This window comes from Scyliorhinus torazame, chromosome 17 (assembly GCF_047496885.1).
Source record: "Scyliorhinus torazame isolate Kashiwa2021f chromosome 17, sScyTor2.1, whole genome shotgun sequence".
In the NCBI taxonomy this organism is placed as follows: domain Eukaryota; kingdom Metazoa; phylum Chordata; class Chondrichthyes; order Carcharhiniformes; family Scyliorhinidae; genus Scyliorhinus; species Scyliorhinus torazame.
In genome coordinates, this window is record NC_092723.1 from 118,314,572 (window position 1) to 118,332,490 (window position 17,919).

A 17,919-nucleotide genomic window follows, 5' to 3' on the forward strand; every position below is an offset into this window, starting at 1 on the left:
CATTCAGCAGGTGATTCGGAAGGCAAAGAGAATTTATTGGCATTTATTGCAAGGGAAATGGAATATAAAAGTGGGGAAGTTTTGCTGCAGCTATACAGGGCTTTGGTGAGACCACATCTGGTGCACTGTGCACAGTTTTGGTCTCCTTATTTGGAAAAAATCTATAAATATTTTAGAAGCAGTTCTGAGAATGTTCACTCGACTCATTCCTGGGGTAAGGGGCTTATCTAATGAAGAAAGGTTGGGCAGGTTGGGCCTATACCTCTTGGAGTTTGAGGGAATGAGAGCTGATCTTATTAAAACACATAAGATCCTTGACGGGATTGGAAAAGGTAGATACCGGGAGTATGTTTCCACTTGTGGAAGAGACTAGAACCAGGGGACGCAGTTGAAGAATGAGCTCTACCATTTACGGTGACGATGAAGGGAAAACTTTTGTCTCAAACCTCCATTAGTATATGGAATTCACATTCCCAGAAAGCAGTGAGGCTGGCTCATTGAATTTATTCAAGGCTGAGTTCGAGAGATTTTTGATAGACAATGGAGGGAAGACGGCAAAGTGAAGTTGAGACCACAACCAGATCAGCCATGGTCTTATATAATGGTGGAGCAGGCTCAAAGGGCTGAGTGGCCTCCTCCTTACTCCTATGTTCCTAGCAGTAGAAACAGAGCTTTGTGGATATAGTTCACAATTGTAACCCAGTCATTATGGGAGAAACTGCTTGGCAAAGGACAAGCGCTACTGTAGAAGAACAGAAGTAAATTGAGGGTGAGTAACCAAGGGCAGTACTTGCAACATCTCCTAGTGGCGTGGTCACAGAACAGTAATGTGGCGTGGTCACAGAATAGTAATGTGGTATAATCAGCAATTCAAGACAGCAAAATATATGAACAAGCTTGATGTAGCTTAAACCAATCCTCTTACCTGGGTCAGTATTATACTTGACAAAAGGCTCATGGTTTTCATATCATTCACTTCATCACAAGATAAGGTCAAAGCACTGCATGGCAACACCTCTCGCAGAATGGCTGAGCATAGAACAAGGACTGGTTGTGGTGCCTTCAGGAAACACAAGGTGCTGTGGAGTTTATGTAGCACATCCTTGGGAAGACTGGGTATCAGACAGAAAGATGGGAGTGCATCAGTCTTTGACTCGTATAGATACATAACACATTCTAATTAACTCACTCTGCAAATATGTCCAGCTGCTGCTTACTGCGGAGGACAGAAACAAAAACAAGTCCCTCACATCTGTTTGCAGTATGCACTGATAATGATGGTCACAGATACAGACTATTGAATGTCAATCTGTAGTTATTAAAGAAATGAAACACATAGAATGATTATAAAGAAATTCAACAGTTGATTTACTCTAGAATATTACCATCCCAATATTACCATTAAAGTTTTCTTTAATCCAATAACATTTTGTGACAAAACTCAAATTGAAATGATTAAAGAGACCCCTCTGCCAGTCAGGAAACCAGAGTTAACAGCCCACAGTCGGATAGTGAGATTCCCTGTCGATCCTCTCTTTTTGTTTCCAACACTTACGTTCTGCTGTATTTTGTGACGGAGACAATCAGGAGGAGTTTCTGCAGGGAATCCACAGCTTCCTTATTATATTCCTTATTCTGCAGGAGTGTAGAGATGCGGGAGCAGAACTTCTGTAAGTCTTCATCTTGTACTTCCCTGAGAGCAAGCAGAAAATGGGTATTAAATAAAAACTGTGGTTAATCAAATTATGGAGCAGGTGCGATGGCTTATCGCAAAGAGTACCTCTGAACTTACTGCTGGAACATATTTAAAAGGAGCTTTGAATTATATTAATGCTGCCAGCAGGGCCCTTCGATGCTGGGTTCAATGACACCCTATTTCAAGAACTTAGTAAATAAACACATTGAAATGCTCATAAGTGGTTCGTACTTTTTGCTTTACCTCTGATGATCACATTAGACCATGGAGAGAGAGCAAAGGGGATTTACCAGAACAGTTCTCAGGCATAAGGGACTTATTGGAGAAACTAAAGAAACTGGGATTCTTCCCAGAAGATTAAGCATAGAGTTAATAGAGGAACTTCAATTCATGGAATAACTAAGGAGTTTTGATTGGCAAGTGTGATAGCAACCAGAAGTCACAGATTTAAGACAATTGAGGGAGGTGAGGAAAATTTATTTTCTAATCACGGTGAATTGTTACGATCAGGAATGTATTGCCTAGAAGGACGGTGGAAGCAAATTAAACAGCAACTTTCAAAGGGAATTTGATAAGTACTTGAAACATAAATGTGCAGGGCCAGGTGAAAATAGCAGGGGAGTGGGACTAATTGAATAGTTCTAAGACCCAGTGTAGACACAATGGACTGAAGGGTCTCCTTCTGTGCGGTTTGCTTGCGGAAATGGGAGGGGTTTCCCGCATACTCGGCCAGATGGCTAACTCTACCCTCTGTCCAGACCAAAAGTAAAGACAAAGGGGCTGGTTTAGCACAGTGGGCTAAATAGCTGACTTGCGATGCAGAACAATGCCAGCAACGGGTTCAATTCCCGTACCGGCCTCCCCGAACAGGCGCTGGAATGTGGCGACTAGGGGCTTTTCACAGTAACTTCATTGAAGCCTACTTGTGAGAATAAGCGATTATCATTATTAAAAACACAGCACACCCTGATCAGAGAACTCCTCTGTGCCAATGGTGCTGTGTCAAATCGCTCACACAGAAACTCAGCTAGAGGATTCATGGGTTGTTGGTGCCAATGATCTTGCAGTCTTTGTGGGACTTCCAGATGCTGTTTTAGCTGTATTAGACCGAGGTGGCAGGCAGATCCATCTACACAAATGGTTGTACCCAAAAAGACGGAACCTCCCCCAGTACCATAGATTCCTAATTTCCTAATGAACAACAGTTGGTCAGACTAACTGATCACAGGGCCGTCCTTGAGAATTGACAAACTCCAACCATCAAGCGAGAGTGAGAGAAATGAAATCCAGACGTCAGTTTCTGGTCTTGACAATGACAGAGAAAGCAGAATTTCTGTGTATATTGGCTTTGACTAAAAGGAGACTCTTAAAGTTGCTCTTGAACGTTCTTGGAAATATCAATGTCACTAAATTAAAAGCCCTCTCCGGGGATTATCCAGTAAAAAATTTCTCTCTCATGCCTGTAACTAACTTGTTCTCCCTTACTACAAGCGTCATGGAAACCATGGTTATGGGACAGAGTGTCATATCTCCACCCTTACCACACTAAGCAACACTCCACTGGAATTGGTTCACAAACTTTGCCACCTAGGATCCCCTGACAGATAATCTATCCCTTTAAGCAGAACTTGATGCACATGCAGGGAAATTAGCTACCACCTTGGGCCAACACCCAGAGTGCAAGCTGATTCTTAGGATCAAGATGGTAATTCGGAGGCTGGTGTTCTCAGCACCTTGTGTACGACTTCAGCGATTGAGAAAGTAAGCTCAACAATTTTCATCTTTGTTATTTATGATGCATTCTTGGGCATCTCATTGAAGGGAAAGATCCCAAATGTGACCAATCCTCTCAAAGGCAAATCTTCCAACATCCTAGCACTGATCCAGCAGAGGCAGCTTCCCTGGCTCAGGTTCCTTCTCAAGATAGAAGACTGACGCATACCCAAGGATTTTCTGTATGGCAAGTTAGCCGGAAGAAGGCCAGTAAGATGCTGACAAGCATGACATAAAGGGCCTAAAAATCGATTTTCACACCGGGAAGGCCGCCAGTGACAGAGGGAAACGTCGTCAGCAACTGTGGGCCAGTATGTACCTCCATGACTAAGGCAGCTTTAAAGCAGAACCCATTTCCGAAAATAATAGCCCATAACGACACCTGATAAACCATTTTGCAAACTGTACTTGTAACAGATTCTGTCTCCCATGGATCGGTCAGGTCAGCCATTAGAAGAAGTGCGCCAAATGAAGCTACATCATTTCCATCTGATTTACTGCATCACCTCATGTGGATGGAAAGAGCCACCGTCGCCGCCTTGTTCTCGAATTCTATATGTGGATTCCATATTCAAGTGTCTCAGTGAATGTTTCCATTTTGTATTATAAGTGGTGCAGATTCTCATGACAATTCTGAAGAATTCTACACCCTTTTGGATTAGCCAGCCCATCTGATTGCCCAGTTTAAATTGGAAGCAGCCTTATAGCCCATCACAGGTCAAAGCATTTGTCCCTCCTTGGATACAAATGCTCTCACTAATATCAACCATGACATCTGCTGTTTATAAAAAGTATCTGCTTTTGATTGCTTGGGTATGAAGAGCAAGTATAGCAAGAGGACGCAGCAGCTTCAATGTTTTCTGGCTTCAATTCTGTTTCAGACAATCTTATTAAAAATGTGTGCTTTTTTTTTGTTGCAAGTGTTATAAATGAAAGACGTGTGTTCTTTAAAAAGACCAACCTGGCATCCTGGCAATTGCAATTGTGTGTGCTGGATTCTCATCTCGCAGAGCCACAGGCGAATCTAATTATCGAGTGACATTTACACTTTGGCTTCTCCAGAGGAAACTGCTGCAGTTCAGGAAGAATTATTGCTCAATCCCATTAATTAGGGAACTCAAATGGAAACAAACTTGTCTCATTTTTCAGATCATACTCATCAAGCTAAAGCCATCAGCGGGATTATAAATCATTCAGAGGCCGGTTCAGTGCCACTTTCCCCATGGATTTCTGGCCTGTATTCAAAAGAAGAGCTGCGGGAAGGGAAGGTGTCTTGCTGCTTTTTTTCTGATCACACTGGCTACTAGTCGTTGCCTCACACCAATTTTCTGCTTTAAAAATGACCATTTTTCAAAAGAGACATTTAGCATTGCTTTGCTATATTTTCCTTCTCCTTTGGCTCTCCGTTTCCCCCCCCCCCCCCCCCCCCCCGACTCTTGCTAGGTATAGTTTCTTAGGCACTGGCAATATTTCAGCTTCCCGCAGGTATCTGCTCTTCACATAAAAGTGGACATCAGCAGGCTCTTTGGCTGCAGATGTCAAGATTACTCGGACTGATCACAGACAGACCCAATTTCAAGCCTAATTTTCCTTCTCTAGTTGTATAACACTGAAGTTGGTGCCGTACCCAAAACCAGCCAACTCAAGACAAAGTAAGAATCAAATCGGGGCACAGCATAAGAAATAAGCGTAGGCCATTCAGCCCATCGAGACTGCTGTGCCATTCAATAATATCATGGCTGGTCCGATTCTCACCTTAAGCCCACTTTGCTGCCTGCACTCTCTAGTCAATCAAAAATCTGTCCAACTCAGCCTTAAATATATCCAGCCTGCACCTTCTCTCTGGAAGAGAATCCCAAAGACTAACCACCCACTGAGAGAATAAATTAATTACAATCACTGTCTGCGGAGTCTGCACGTTCTCCCCATGAGGCGTGGGTTTCCTCCGGGTTCTCCGGTTCCCTCGCAAGTCCCGAAAGACACGAGTGTAAGATGAATTGGACATTCTGAATTCTCCTTCAGTGTATCCAAACAGGTGCCGGAATGTGGGACAAGGGGCTTTTCACAGTAACTTCATTGCAGTGTTAATGTAAGCCTACTTGTGACAATAATAAAGATTATTATTATATGGACTACCTCACATTTTCCCACATTATACTCCATCTGCCACATTTTTACCCGCTCGCTTAACCTACCTATATCTCTTTGTAGACTCTTTGGGCGGGAATCCCGCCCCCGCCGGCTGCCAAATTCTCCGGCGTCGGGAATTTTGAGGGGGTGGGAATCGCACCACGCCGGTGGCCAGCCCTGCCGGCGTAAATTAGAGTACGTCCTTACCGGTGGGACCTGGCGGCGCGGGCGGCCTCCGGGGGGCGCAGGGGGGATCTGGCCGGGGGAGGTGCCCCCACGGTGGCCTGGCCCCGTGATCGGGTCCCACTGATCCGCGGGCGGGCCTGTGCCGTGGAGGCACTTTATTCCTTCGCATCGCCTGCTGTGGTCCTCCGCCATGGCCGATGCGGAGAAGATCCCCCTGCGCATGCGCTGGGATGACGCCAGCACACGCTGGCGCTCCCGCGCATGCGCCAACTAACGCCGGCCGGCGTTGGTTGGCGTGGCGCCAAGCCCTATCCCTGCGGAGGATTCCGCACCTTTGGGGCGGCCCGATGCCAGAGTGGTTCATGCCACTCCTCGGCGCTGGGACCCCCCGGTCCGCCGGGCAGGGGAGAATCCCGCCCTTTGTATCCTCCTCAAAACTTTATTTACTATCTACCTTTGTATCATCAGAAAATTTGGCTACAGTGCAGTCAATTTCTTCATCAAAGTCATTAACATAAATGATAAATTATTGAGGCCCCAGCACTGATCCCTGCGGCACTCCATTAGTTACAGTTTGCCAACCTGAAAATGATCCATTTATCCTGATTCTCTGTTGCCTGTTAGTTAGCCACCTTGAGCTCTAAACCCTTTTATGTGGCACCTTATTGAAACATACAAGGTCCTGAGAGAACTTCACAAGGTGGGTGATGAACGGATGTTTCCCCTTGTGGAAAGACTGGAACTCGGGGAAACAGTTCTAAAATAAGGGGTTTTACAATTAACAGGGGAATGAGAAGAAATATTTTTTCTCAGAGCAGTGGGGGCATGGCCAATGAATATTTTTAAAGTGGGGGTTCATTTCTAAGCTAACAATGGAGTCAAAGGTTATCTGGGGTAGGCGGAATGCAGAGTTGAGGCCACAAGCTGACCAGCCATGATCTTATTGAATGGTGGAGCAGACTAGAGGGGCTGAATGGCCTACTCCTGCTCCTAATTCATATGTTTATCGAAAGCCTTTTGGGAATCCAAATACATTACATCTACTAGCATACATTTATCCACCTGCTTGTTCTCAAAAGATAGTAAATCCTCTTATAAATTGGTCAAACAAGATTTCCCTTTCAGAAAACCATGTTGGCCCTGCCTATATTATGATTTTCCTAATGTCTCGCTACTACCTTACAATGGAATCTAGCATTTTTCTAATGACAGATGTTGGACTAGCTAGCCTATAGATCCATGTTTTCTGTCCCCCTCCTTTCTTGAATTAGTGGTGTTAAATTTGCAGTTTTCCAATCGACTGGGACCTTCCCAGAAATGAGGGAATTTTGGAACATTACAACCAATGCATCCACTATCTCTGCAGTCTCTAGGATGCAGGCATTAGATCCAGGGATTTGTCATCCTTTAGTTCCACATGTTTTCCCAGTATTTGTTCCTCCAGTAATAGATTGTTTTAACTCCTCTCTCCCTTTTGCCCACAGCTTTTCTACGCTTGGGGTACGTTTTGTGTCTTCTATTGTGAAGACAGATATAAAATACTTGCTCAAAGTGTCTGCGATTTCCTTGATTCCCACAATTAATTCCCAAGTCTCGCCCTCATAGACAGCAACACTCACTACTCTTTTCCTTTTTATATACATTGATGGTGGGTGTCAGAGAGATCAGGGTGCATAGGGCAGGGGACACAGAGTGATCGGGTGTTGGATGGACATCAAATGGTTTCGAACAAAGATAAAGGGGAATGCAAGGAAGAATCTTATTTACATGGCAAGTATACAGTAATAACTTGGAATGTGCTGCTTACAAGGGTGGTGGAAGCACAGACAATGGATGATTTCAAAAGGAGATTGGATGGGCGCCAGTGGGAAATAAACTTGCAGGACAATGGGGATGGAGTGGAGGAATGGGATGGAGTGAACTACTCGCCAGAGAGTTCACTTGGGCTCGAGTGGCTGAATGGCCTCTCCTATGCCATAGTGAATCTTTAACTTTTTACGTTACAAATAGAACAGAGAAAGAAATTGGAGCCATGCAACCTCATTAAATTATGTAAATCAGGAATCCACTTTCTAGATAGCACAGTGGTTAGCACTGTTGTCTCACAGTTCCAGGGTCCAAGATTTGATTTCTGGCTTGGGTCACTGTCTGTGTGGAGTCTGTACCTTCTCCCCGTGTCTGCGTGGGTTTCCTCCGGGTGCTCCAGTTTCCTCCCACAAGTCCCGAAAGATGTGCTGTTAGGTGAATTGGATATTCGGAATTCTCCCTCTGTGTACCCGAACAGGTGCCGGAATGTGGCAACTAGGGTTTTTGCACAGTAACTTCATTGCAGTGTTAATGTAAGCCTACATGTGACAGTAAAGATTATTATTATAGATGTTGATTGGTGACTCGCTCCCTGTCCCAGTGAGTTTGAGGTGGGTTGAATTCAAATTTGAGATCTTTTATGTTTACTTCTCAGCCAACCCAAACACACCCAGTTTGAGGGTCTGTAGTTGCCTGGGTCAACTTAATTTTTTTTTCAAAATTACCACATTTACAGATTTCAATCTAAAGGAACATGCCCAGAATTTAACTTCTTCATAAAGGCCACTACATCATAAATCCCATCCCTGGTATTGATCAGTCTTCTGAAATAAATACCATCCATCCCAGGGAATGTATTTGTTTTGAATCTGTTAAGCCCGAGTTTGATTCCATTTTATGGATATCGCAGATGCTCATTCTACCTGGATTATCAATGTTTGAGGAGTGTTATTATGAAGGAAGGCAGGAAGACATCATTAACACTTGTATGTTAATTTCCATTTTTTTTTCTAGCCAACAGCTTGAGACATCAATCTGTGTGCCACAAATGAATGGGAAGGAGCTGATTCTATAACAGTGTACAAACACTTGGTGCTTTGATGAAGTTGCTTTGTTTGGTATTTTAACAATGGCAATAAACCCATCTACTTCAAATAGGCTTCTACCAAAATAGTGGACAGAGGGCTTTCACATGGATGCATTATGATCTCTCACACTATTACACAGCATAATGTCCAGGTCCACGTGTTTAGCTCTGGAATCACACAGCCATCTCTTCACCCTCCCATACAAAATCATCAGCCATTCCATCAATAATCTATCAGTAACAGGTTCAAATACATTCCATTTTCTGCAAACTCAATTCAGTTTTGTTTGAGTTCCATGATAGATGATTTAAAGCATCAAATCAGTATCCTGATTTCAAAAAAACACTTGCGCTGTCTCCTTCCTGCTTGCCCTTTGCTCTGTGAAATCGCAAAGATTTGTTAAAGCACATATTTTAGTTACTGAGAAGCTTTCAGGAAAGAATCAAATGGTCACTGAAAACCTGCCAAGTAATCTGGATCTGTACAGCAATGGATCTGTACAGCAAACTGTTATTTATCTAAAGGAGGGGCAGGAGCAGAGGGTCCTTTGGGTATATATGCACAAATCACTGATTGCGTCAGGGTAAGTTGAGGAATCATATGGGGTCCGGAGCCTTATACATAAAGGCACCAAGTACAAAAGCTAGGATGTTATGGAGAATCTTTGGAAAACACTGGTTAAGCTTCAACTGGAGTATTTAGTCCAATTCTGGGCACCACACTTTTCGGAAGGATGCAAATGCTTTGGCGAAGGCACAGAAAAGATTTAGGAGAATGGTTCTGACAATGACAGACTTAGTTACTTTTTAAAAAAAATTTTAGAGTACCCAATTCATTTTTTCTAATTAAGGGGCAATTCAACGTGGCCAATCCACCTAGCTTGCACATTTTTGGGTTGTGGGGGCGAAACCCACACAAACACTGGGAGAATGTGCAAACTCCACACGGACAGTGACCCAGAGCCTGGATCGAACCTGAGACCTTGGCGCCGTGAGGCCGCAGTGCTAACCCACTGCGCCACCGTGCTGCCACAGACTTTTCATTTCATTTCACTTAGCTATTTGACTAGATTGACAAAGCTGGGGCTGTTCTCCTTAGGGAGAAGATTGAGAGGAGAATGGTTAGTGGTCAGATTCATGATGACACTGGACAGAGCAGATTGGCTGAATGTTTGAGAACCAAAGGACACTGAATAAAGGCGATGGTTAAAAAACCAACAGTGACATGAGGAAAACCAGTTTTTAATGCAGTGAGTGGTTAGGATCCAGATGCATTGCCTGTGTGGCATATTCAACCTCAGCCTTCAAAAAGGAATTTGATGATTATTTAAAGAAAAGTAATTGCAAGGCTATGGTGAAAAGACAGGAAAGGGACTAGCTGAGTTGCTCTTACAGAGAGCTCTATGCAGCTTTTTCTATTTGACCGTGCTGTGAGGTAACTGTAAAGCTTCTGGCTGTTTAGAATGCAACAATTGCTTAAATTCTGCCGGGCTTTGCTTAATGTTTTGAAGGAATTTATTTGCCTGATTTTTAAGAAAAATCACAAGTATTTAAGGTTTCTGTGGTGGATGCCGGGACTGAGTAAATTGAAGGAGCAGATAGACAGATTTTTAATTAGTAATGGGTTGAAGGATTACAGAGAACAGGCAGGAAAGTGAAGTGAGGCCGAGAGGAGATAAGCCATGATTGTAATGAATGGCGGAGCGGGCTCAAGGGGCAGAATTACTGGCTCCTGCTCCTAGTTCTTGGGCTGGATTCTCTGCACCCCGACGCCGAAATCGCATTTGGCGACGGGGCGGAGAATCCAGTTTCACGCACGAAATTAGGACCGGAGCAAGTTCGGCGATTCTCCGCTCCCCAAAAAACGGTGTATTCCGGGTGTTCGCGCGCAGAGTACTCACCACCTGAGGCCATTGCCAGAGGCCCACCCAGCTATTCTCCGCCCCCGACTTGCCGAATTTCCGACAGCGTATTTCTAATGTGGTCCTGCCATTCGGGAATCTCGCACCGATTCCGCAGCCGCCACAGTCGGGGCAGGCCGATCGGAGGGCGGGGGCACCTCATTCATGACTGGTGTATTTTTGAGAGGGCAGTCGGGGTCGGGCGCGCAGCCGATCGGGAGCACTATTTCCGCGGTTGGAGTCCGCCATGGAGCACGGCACGTCCATTGGAGGCTGCCGCCATGTGCATGCGTGGTCTCTGACCCTGAAGTGTGGGGGGCCGTATCGGCAGCTGGAGCTGCGAGCTCCATGACAGTTGCCCCCTGCAAGGCTGCAAATCTGTGGCCTTAAAAGATCAGTTTTCACGACGGCGTGGGACCATAGTCCTGAAAACGGAGAATCCAGCCCCTTAAGTTTTTAAGTGGTGAGACACCATCTGTAGTTTTTTAGTGAATCTATTGGGAACCACTGAAAGCTGTTAACTAATGAGAAATTCAGTTACAGTTTAGAAATATATATATATATTTCTTTAACATGAACATTGCAAACCATTTTATCTTTTGCAAGGAATTGCTAATCTACTATTAGAAAGTTATTCTGTTTCATATTTCTTTCATTGCTTTTTAATAAATCTGTTTAGTATTTACATCCTAAATATAGTTATTGTGCTGTGTTATGCTGTTCAAAGGCAAGCAGAAATCTGTGGGATAGAAGCAGTAGTTCAAACTTTGTTTATCAAATATAGAGGCTTCTCTATGTAATGAAAGTCACCTAGCTATCAGAGGATCTAGGGAGCGAAGGCTCACCAACAAGCCATCTGAAATGTAGAAGCCAAAAAATATTTAGAGCAAAAATGGGTGAAAGAAACCCAATATGTAATGCCAGCAATTTTAACACTCTAAACCTGTGAGCCGGCACCTCAAGTTCAGTTGATGAATAATGTAATTTAGACTAGTTTGTGAAACAACAACAGCCTGTCCCAGTCTGATAAAAAGCCTCTAACTTAAAACATCAATTAGCCTTCTCTCTTTTCAGGTGTTGAGCACTCCCTGTTCTTCCTATTTCAAATCCAAAGTGATTACAAACGTTCTTACATTTTGAAGAGAAAGCATCCTCAATGTCTGCCACCCATCTCTTGATATGGAGATGCCGGCATTGGACTGGGGTGGGCACAGTAAGAAGTAAACCCGATGAAGAAGCTGCGCTCCAAAAGCTAGTGATTCCAAATAAACATGTTGGACCTTAACTTGGTGTTGTAAGACTTTTTACTGTACCCATCTCTTGAACAGTAATGTTCTGGTTTGCTACTTCTCAGTGTCATTCTCATCTTAAGGGTCGGGAGGTAATGGGTTCAAATCCCACTTCAAGATACTTGAGCCTCTAACTCAGGCTAACATTGCATTGAAGTTGTGAAGGGATGTTGCACCGCCTTTCAGGTGAGATGTTAAACCCTGTCTGCACTCTCAGCTGAATGTATTGGTGCCAATTTGAAGAGGAGGAGATGGTATCCTAGCCAATGTTCATCGCTCGCCAACATCAATGGATTATTACACTGCGGTTTGTGGGACTGTGCTCGGTGGCTGTCCCCTTCATACATCACAGCAGTGGCTGCATTTCAACAACTATTTCATTGGCCGCCAAGTGTTTTGGTACATCCTGAAGTGGTGAAAGGCGCTACATAAATGCACCGTCTGCCTTTCTTGTGGATTAGAGTGAGTGCTCGCTGCCCGGGCTCCTCCTCGGTTACCTGGCCTGCCTGAGGAGGTTCTCCGCCGAGGCTCCAAACATCGCGGCTACTGCCTCAAACCTTCGAAATCCTCCCGTGACCGTGGCGGTGGGGACAGGAAAGAGCGCGGACCAGGATAACTGCTTTCGTGCACCTTCCTTTGTTGTCCGACTGGAAAGCGCAGCACCGGAGGCACATTCCGGAGTCCTCTCCCCAGCCTTTGACTCCAGTGGAAACTTTACTTTTAAACTTGGAGGAGCGGGAGTGGGTGTTGCGGGAAGGTATAACCCATGATCTGCAGCTATCTGCAAGATAAACTAATACTCGAACACAAAGCACATTGGATGTTAATAGTATCCATACAATTCTAATAAATTATTTAATATATTGTGACCTGCTTCAGGCTCAACTCAGGAAATATTCACAGCTCCACATCTCGATTGGGTTTGCAAATGTTAGATGTAAGTTCCCCCGTTGACAACTGAAAGAGAAAGAAAATGTTAATAGAACATGAGCAATGGGAACTATGTGCTAGAGATAGATAGTGATCTATCCAGTTCTCACAATATATTGGTACAGGTCAACGGGGGGGGGGGGGGGGGCACAGTGGTTAGCACGGCAGCCTCACAGGGCCATGATGTATGTGTTGGGTGCTCTGGATCCGTGGAACACATACAGGCCACCAACACTTAAAATAGTACAACACTATTTTATTAAGTTAGAAACTGTTGAACATATTTTCCCTGTGGGTTAACACGATGTCAGATTAAACTAAAGACCTATGCCTGTCCTAACCAGTCGATGCACTCAGCACATGGTGAAGATCTGTGCTGTCAGCTGTAAGCTCTGTCCTTCTGAGAGGCTGTATCCCGAATGAGCGGGAACTCTGATGCCCCCTGTCTATATCGTGAGTGTGCTCTAACTGGTGATTGGCTCCGGTGTTGAGTGTGTTGATTGGTCTTGCTGTGTGTGTGTCTGCACCATGATATACTGGTGTATATTATGACATCCCCCCCCCCCCCCCCCCCCCTTTTCTGAAAAAATGTATGCGTGGCACAATAAATAGTGTGGTGAGAATGTTCCTAACTACGTGTGGGGTGCGAAGACATATTTACAGGACTACGTACATGAGAGCCAAGGTATTTACATGGGAAGGTGCCTGGTGCAGAGAAGCAGTATGTAACAAGAGTATCCAGATCAACACTATATACAAACCAGGGAAACAATCAAACAAAGCAATGAAACAATTCAGAGTCCATAAATTCAAAAAGTTCATAAATTTAGTCTCCGAGATGGGCGACGAATTCTGGTTGACCGCCTCAAGGGTGGGTCAAGAGCCACCGGTTCAGGAGCGGGCTGGACTGCGTCAAAGTCAGGGGGAGGCAGAGTGACAGGGAGCTCTGCATAGTCCATGGCAGGGTCAGCAGGAGAGCGAGGCGACACTGGAGGATCACGTGGCGAGCATGGAACGAGACGAAGGGCACTTCGATTGCGGTGCAGAATAGAGCCATCCGGTAGACGAACCAGAAACGAGCAGGGGGCCACCTGCCGAAGGACAACAGCGGTTGCAGACGAGCCACCATCCGGAAGATGGACGCGGACGTTGTCATCTGGAGCCAGAGCAGGGAGATCAGCTGCACAGGAGTCATGAGCCGCCTTGTGCTGTGCACGAGACAGCTGCATCCGGCGAAGGACCGGAATGTGGTTGAGGTCTGGGACATGGATGGACGGCACCGTCGTCCTCAGAGTGCGACTCATGAGTAACTGGGCTGGCGACAGGCCAGTGGACAGTGGGGCGGAGTGATAGGCCAGCAAGGCAAGGTAGAAATCAGACCCAGCATCGGCACCCTTACATAGGAGCCGTTTGACGATATGTACTCCCTTCTCTGCTTTGCCGTTGGATTGGGGGTACAGGGGACTGGATGTCACATGGGCAAAATTGTACCGCCTGGCAAAGTTGAACCATTCTTGGCTGGCGAAGCAGGGGCCATTGTCCGAAATAACCGTGAGCGGGATGCCGTGTCAAGCGAAGGTTTCTTTACATGCACGAATGACTGCAGACGAGGTGAGGTCGTGCAACCGTATCACCTCTGGGTAATTCGAAAGTAGTCCACGATCAGGACATAGTCTCTACCCAGCGCGTGGAACAGGTCGATGCCCACCTTGGTCCATGGTGATGTGACCAACTCATGGGGCTGCTGGGTCTCACGTGGTTGCGCCGGCTGGAAGCGCTGACAAGTGGGGCAGTTGAGCACTGTGTTGGCTATGTCCTCATTAATGCCGGGCCAGTACACTGCCTCTCGGGCCCATCGGCGGCAATTTTCCACGCCAAGGTGGCCCTCGTGTAGTTGTTCCAGGACAAGCTGGCGCATGCTATGCGGGATGACAATGCGGTCCAGTTTTAGAAGAACCCCGTCTACTATCGCCAGATCATTTCTGATATTATAGAATTGAGGGCATTGGCCCTTGAACCACCCGTCCGTTAGGTGGCGCATGACACGCTGTAGCAAGGGGTCAGCCGCCGTCTCGCAGCGAATTTGGATGAGGCGTTCATCCGAGGCAGGTAGATTGGAGGCCGCGAATGCCACATGGGTGTCAACCTGGCAGACAAATCCCGCTGGGTCGCATGGAGTGATGACTGCCCTGGAGAGAGCGTCAGCAATGATGAGGTCCTTGCCTGGGGTGTATACCAGCTGGAAATCGTATCGCCGGAGCTTGAGACGAATACGCTGGAGGCGAGGCGTCATGTCATTCAAGTCTTTCTGTATTATATTGACCGGCGAGCGATGGTCGGTCTCGACGGTGAATTGAGGAAGTCCGTACACATAATCGTGAAACTTAACAACACCGGTCAGAAGGCCCGGGCACTCCTTTTCTATCTGCGCGTAGCGCTGCTCCGTGGGGGTCATCGCACGTGAGGCATATGCAACGGGGGCCCATGATGAGGCCTCATCACGTTGAAGGAGCACTACACCAGTGCCAGATTGACTGGCATCGGTCGAAATTTTGGTCTACTTTGCTGGATCAAAGAAAGCTAGGACCTGGGCCGTGGTCAGTCTTGCCTTGAGTTCTCTCCATTCGCACTCGTGGGCAGGGAGCCATTGGAAGTCTGTCTTCTTCCTGACCAGGTTCCTGAGAGCCGTGGTATGAGAGGCGAGGTTAGGGGTGAATTTCCCTAAAAAATTGACCATGCCCAGAAATCGGAGGACCGCCTTCTTGTCCTCTGGCGTTTTCATGGCTGTGATGGCAGCTACCTTGTCCACATCCGGCTGCACACCCAATTGGGAGATGTGGTCCCCGAGGAACTTAAGTTCTGTCTGACAAAAAGAGCATTTGGCCCTGTTGAGGCGGAGGCCATGCTCATGTATACGTCTGAATACGCGCTGGAGGCGACTAACATGCTCCTGCAGGGTGATGGACCAAATGATTATGTCATCGACATAGACGCGAACACCATCAATACCTTCCATCATTTGTTCCATAATCCTATGGAACACTTCTGATGCAGAGATGATCCCAAAGGCATACTGTTGTAACAATATCTTCCAAAGGGGGTGTTAAATGTGCAGTTTCCTGCTGGACTTGTCGAGCTGGAATTGCCAGAATCCTTTTGAAGCGTTGAGTTTGGTAAAGAACTTGGCGCGAGCCATCTCTCATGTGAGCTCTTCGCGCTTGGGAATTGGATAGTGCTCTCTCATAATATTGCGATTTAGATCCTTGGGATCAATGCAAATTCTCAATTCGCCGGAAGGCTTTTTTACACATACCATGGAACTGACCCAGTTGGTCGGTTCCGTGACTTTGGAAATCACTCCTTGGTTCTGGAAGTCCTGCAGCTGCTGCTTGAGGCGGTCCTTAAGGGGTGCTGGGACCCTGCGAGGTGCGTGCACCACAGGCGTGGCTTTCAGTTTTAATAAGATCTTGTAGGTGTACGGGAGCGTGCCCATGCCCTCAAAGATGTTGTGGTACTGGTTGATAATGGCATTGAGCTGCGCCCTGAAGTCGGTGTCCTGAAAGGCAGACGCGTCAGCAGGAGAGAGAGAGTGAACTCTCTGAACTAGGTTCAACAGCTTGCATGCCTGCGCGCCAAGCAGGGAGGCTTTCGAGGAGCCCACGATTTCAACGGGAAGGATGGCTTTGCGTGACCTGTGCGTCACTTCAAGTTGGCATGAGCTGCTGGCAGCAATGGCATTGCCATTATAATCTAATAGCTGGCAGGCTGATGGCAGGATGGCTGGTTTGACACAAAGGCTTTGGAGGTCAGACCGCGCAATGAGATCTGCGGAGGCACCAGTGTCCAGGCGGAATCGTATTTGGGACTGGTTGACCGTAAGGGTGGCACACCACTCACCGTCCTGATCAATGTTGTATACCGATAGAGGCTGGATTCTTTGCTTCGGGGGCACCCTGTTTTTTGTAATGATACCGACTCGAAAAGGCGCCTTCGGGTCCTCGGTGTCAATATCGGGTAGCAGGTCCAAATCGGGCTCGGTGACTGTGGGCTGAATGGCCAGGACATTCCTGCGGGGCTGGCTGGAGCGATGAGAGTTGGCAGGCTGAGCTGATCTGAATAAAGCAGCATAGTGGCCAAGTTTGCCACATCACATGCATTGTCGGGATTTGGCAGGACATTGCCGCTTTGAGTGGCCCGAGCCACAGTTGCCACACATTGTAGCGTCAGTACATTCGCTGCGCCACTGCGCATGCGCGGTGCGTTCATACGTGGTGCACGCCTGCGCAGTACATTCGGCCATGTTGCCATCCCCTCGTTCAGTGCGCACAAGCGCGGAGTCCGCGAAAAGGCCGCCCTCATCCAGGCTGAGGCCCAGGAGTTGCTCAATTGCTTGGACCCGTTCTGCTGTGCCTTTTCAGCCGTTTGGATATGGGAATGCCGACTAGTTGCGTGTTCATGTAGCACGCAGGTCTCGATGGCAATCGCTAAGGTGAGCTGCTTTACCTAGAGTAGCTGCTGGCGTACGGGTCCGACTGAACACCGAAAACGATCTGGTCGCGCATCATGGAGTCGGAGGTGGGCCCCTAATTACAGGACTGTGCAAGGATGCAGAGGTGGGTGAGAAAGGGCTGGAAAGGTTCATCCTTACCCTGCAAACGCTGTTGGAATACATAGCGCTCAAAACTTTAATTCACCTCGATGTCACAGTGACTGTCAAACTTAAGGAGGACCATCTTGAATTTTGATTTATCTTCACCATCAGCAAAGGTGAGAGAATTGAAAATGTGGATGGCATGTTCCCCGGCCGTGGATAGGAAGAGAGCAATCTTCCTGGTGTCTGAGGCAGCTTCCCGGTCTGTGGCTTCAAGGTAGAGCTGGAATCATTGTTTGAATATCTTCCAGTTGGCCCCCAGGTTACCGGTGATGCGGAGCGGTGGCGGCGGGTGGACGCTGTCCATTTTGCAGGATGGCTGTATGCTGGTGGAAGGCAGATCACTTGCAGGTAGGTCTAAGATGTTCTAACATCCGTCAACTACTGGTACCATGATGTGTTGGGTGCTCTGGATCCATGGAACACATACAGGCCACCAACACTTAAAATAGTGCAACACTATTTTATTA

At 46.7% G+C, this 17,919-nt stretch overlaps 1 protein-coding gene across 2 annotated transcripts in view; it reads right to left on the reverse strand.

Annotated features, from left to right (window-relative positions):
* The window catches only part of ap5z1 (adaptor related protein complex 5 subunit zeta 1), a 96,237-nt gene extending 83,751 nt beyond the window's left edge, over positions 1-12,486 (reverse strand). The window contains exons 1-3 of one of the 2 annotated variants that reach the window (XM_072480952.1): positions 12,366-12,486; positions 1,556-1,693; positions 926-1,112 (exon numbers count right to left, since the gene is read on the reverse strand). In XM_072480952.1, the coding sequence (XP_072337053.1) occupies positions 926-1,112; positions 1,556-1,693; positions 12,366-12,406 (366 nt within the window). In that variant the 5' untranslated portion in view covers positions 12,407-12,486. The other variant, XM_072480953.1, reaches the window with a different exon arrangement.
* Between the last annotated feature and the right edge of the window lie 5,433 nt (positions 12,487-17,919).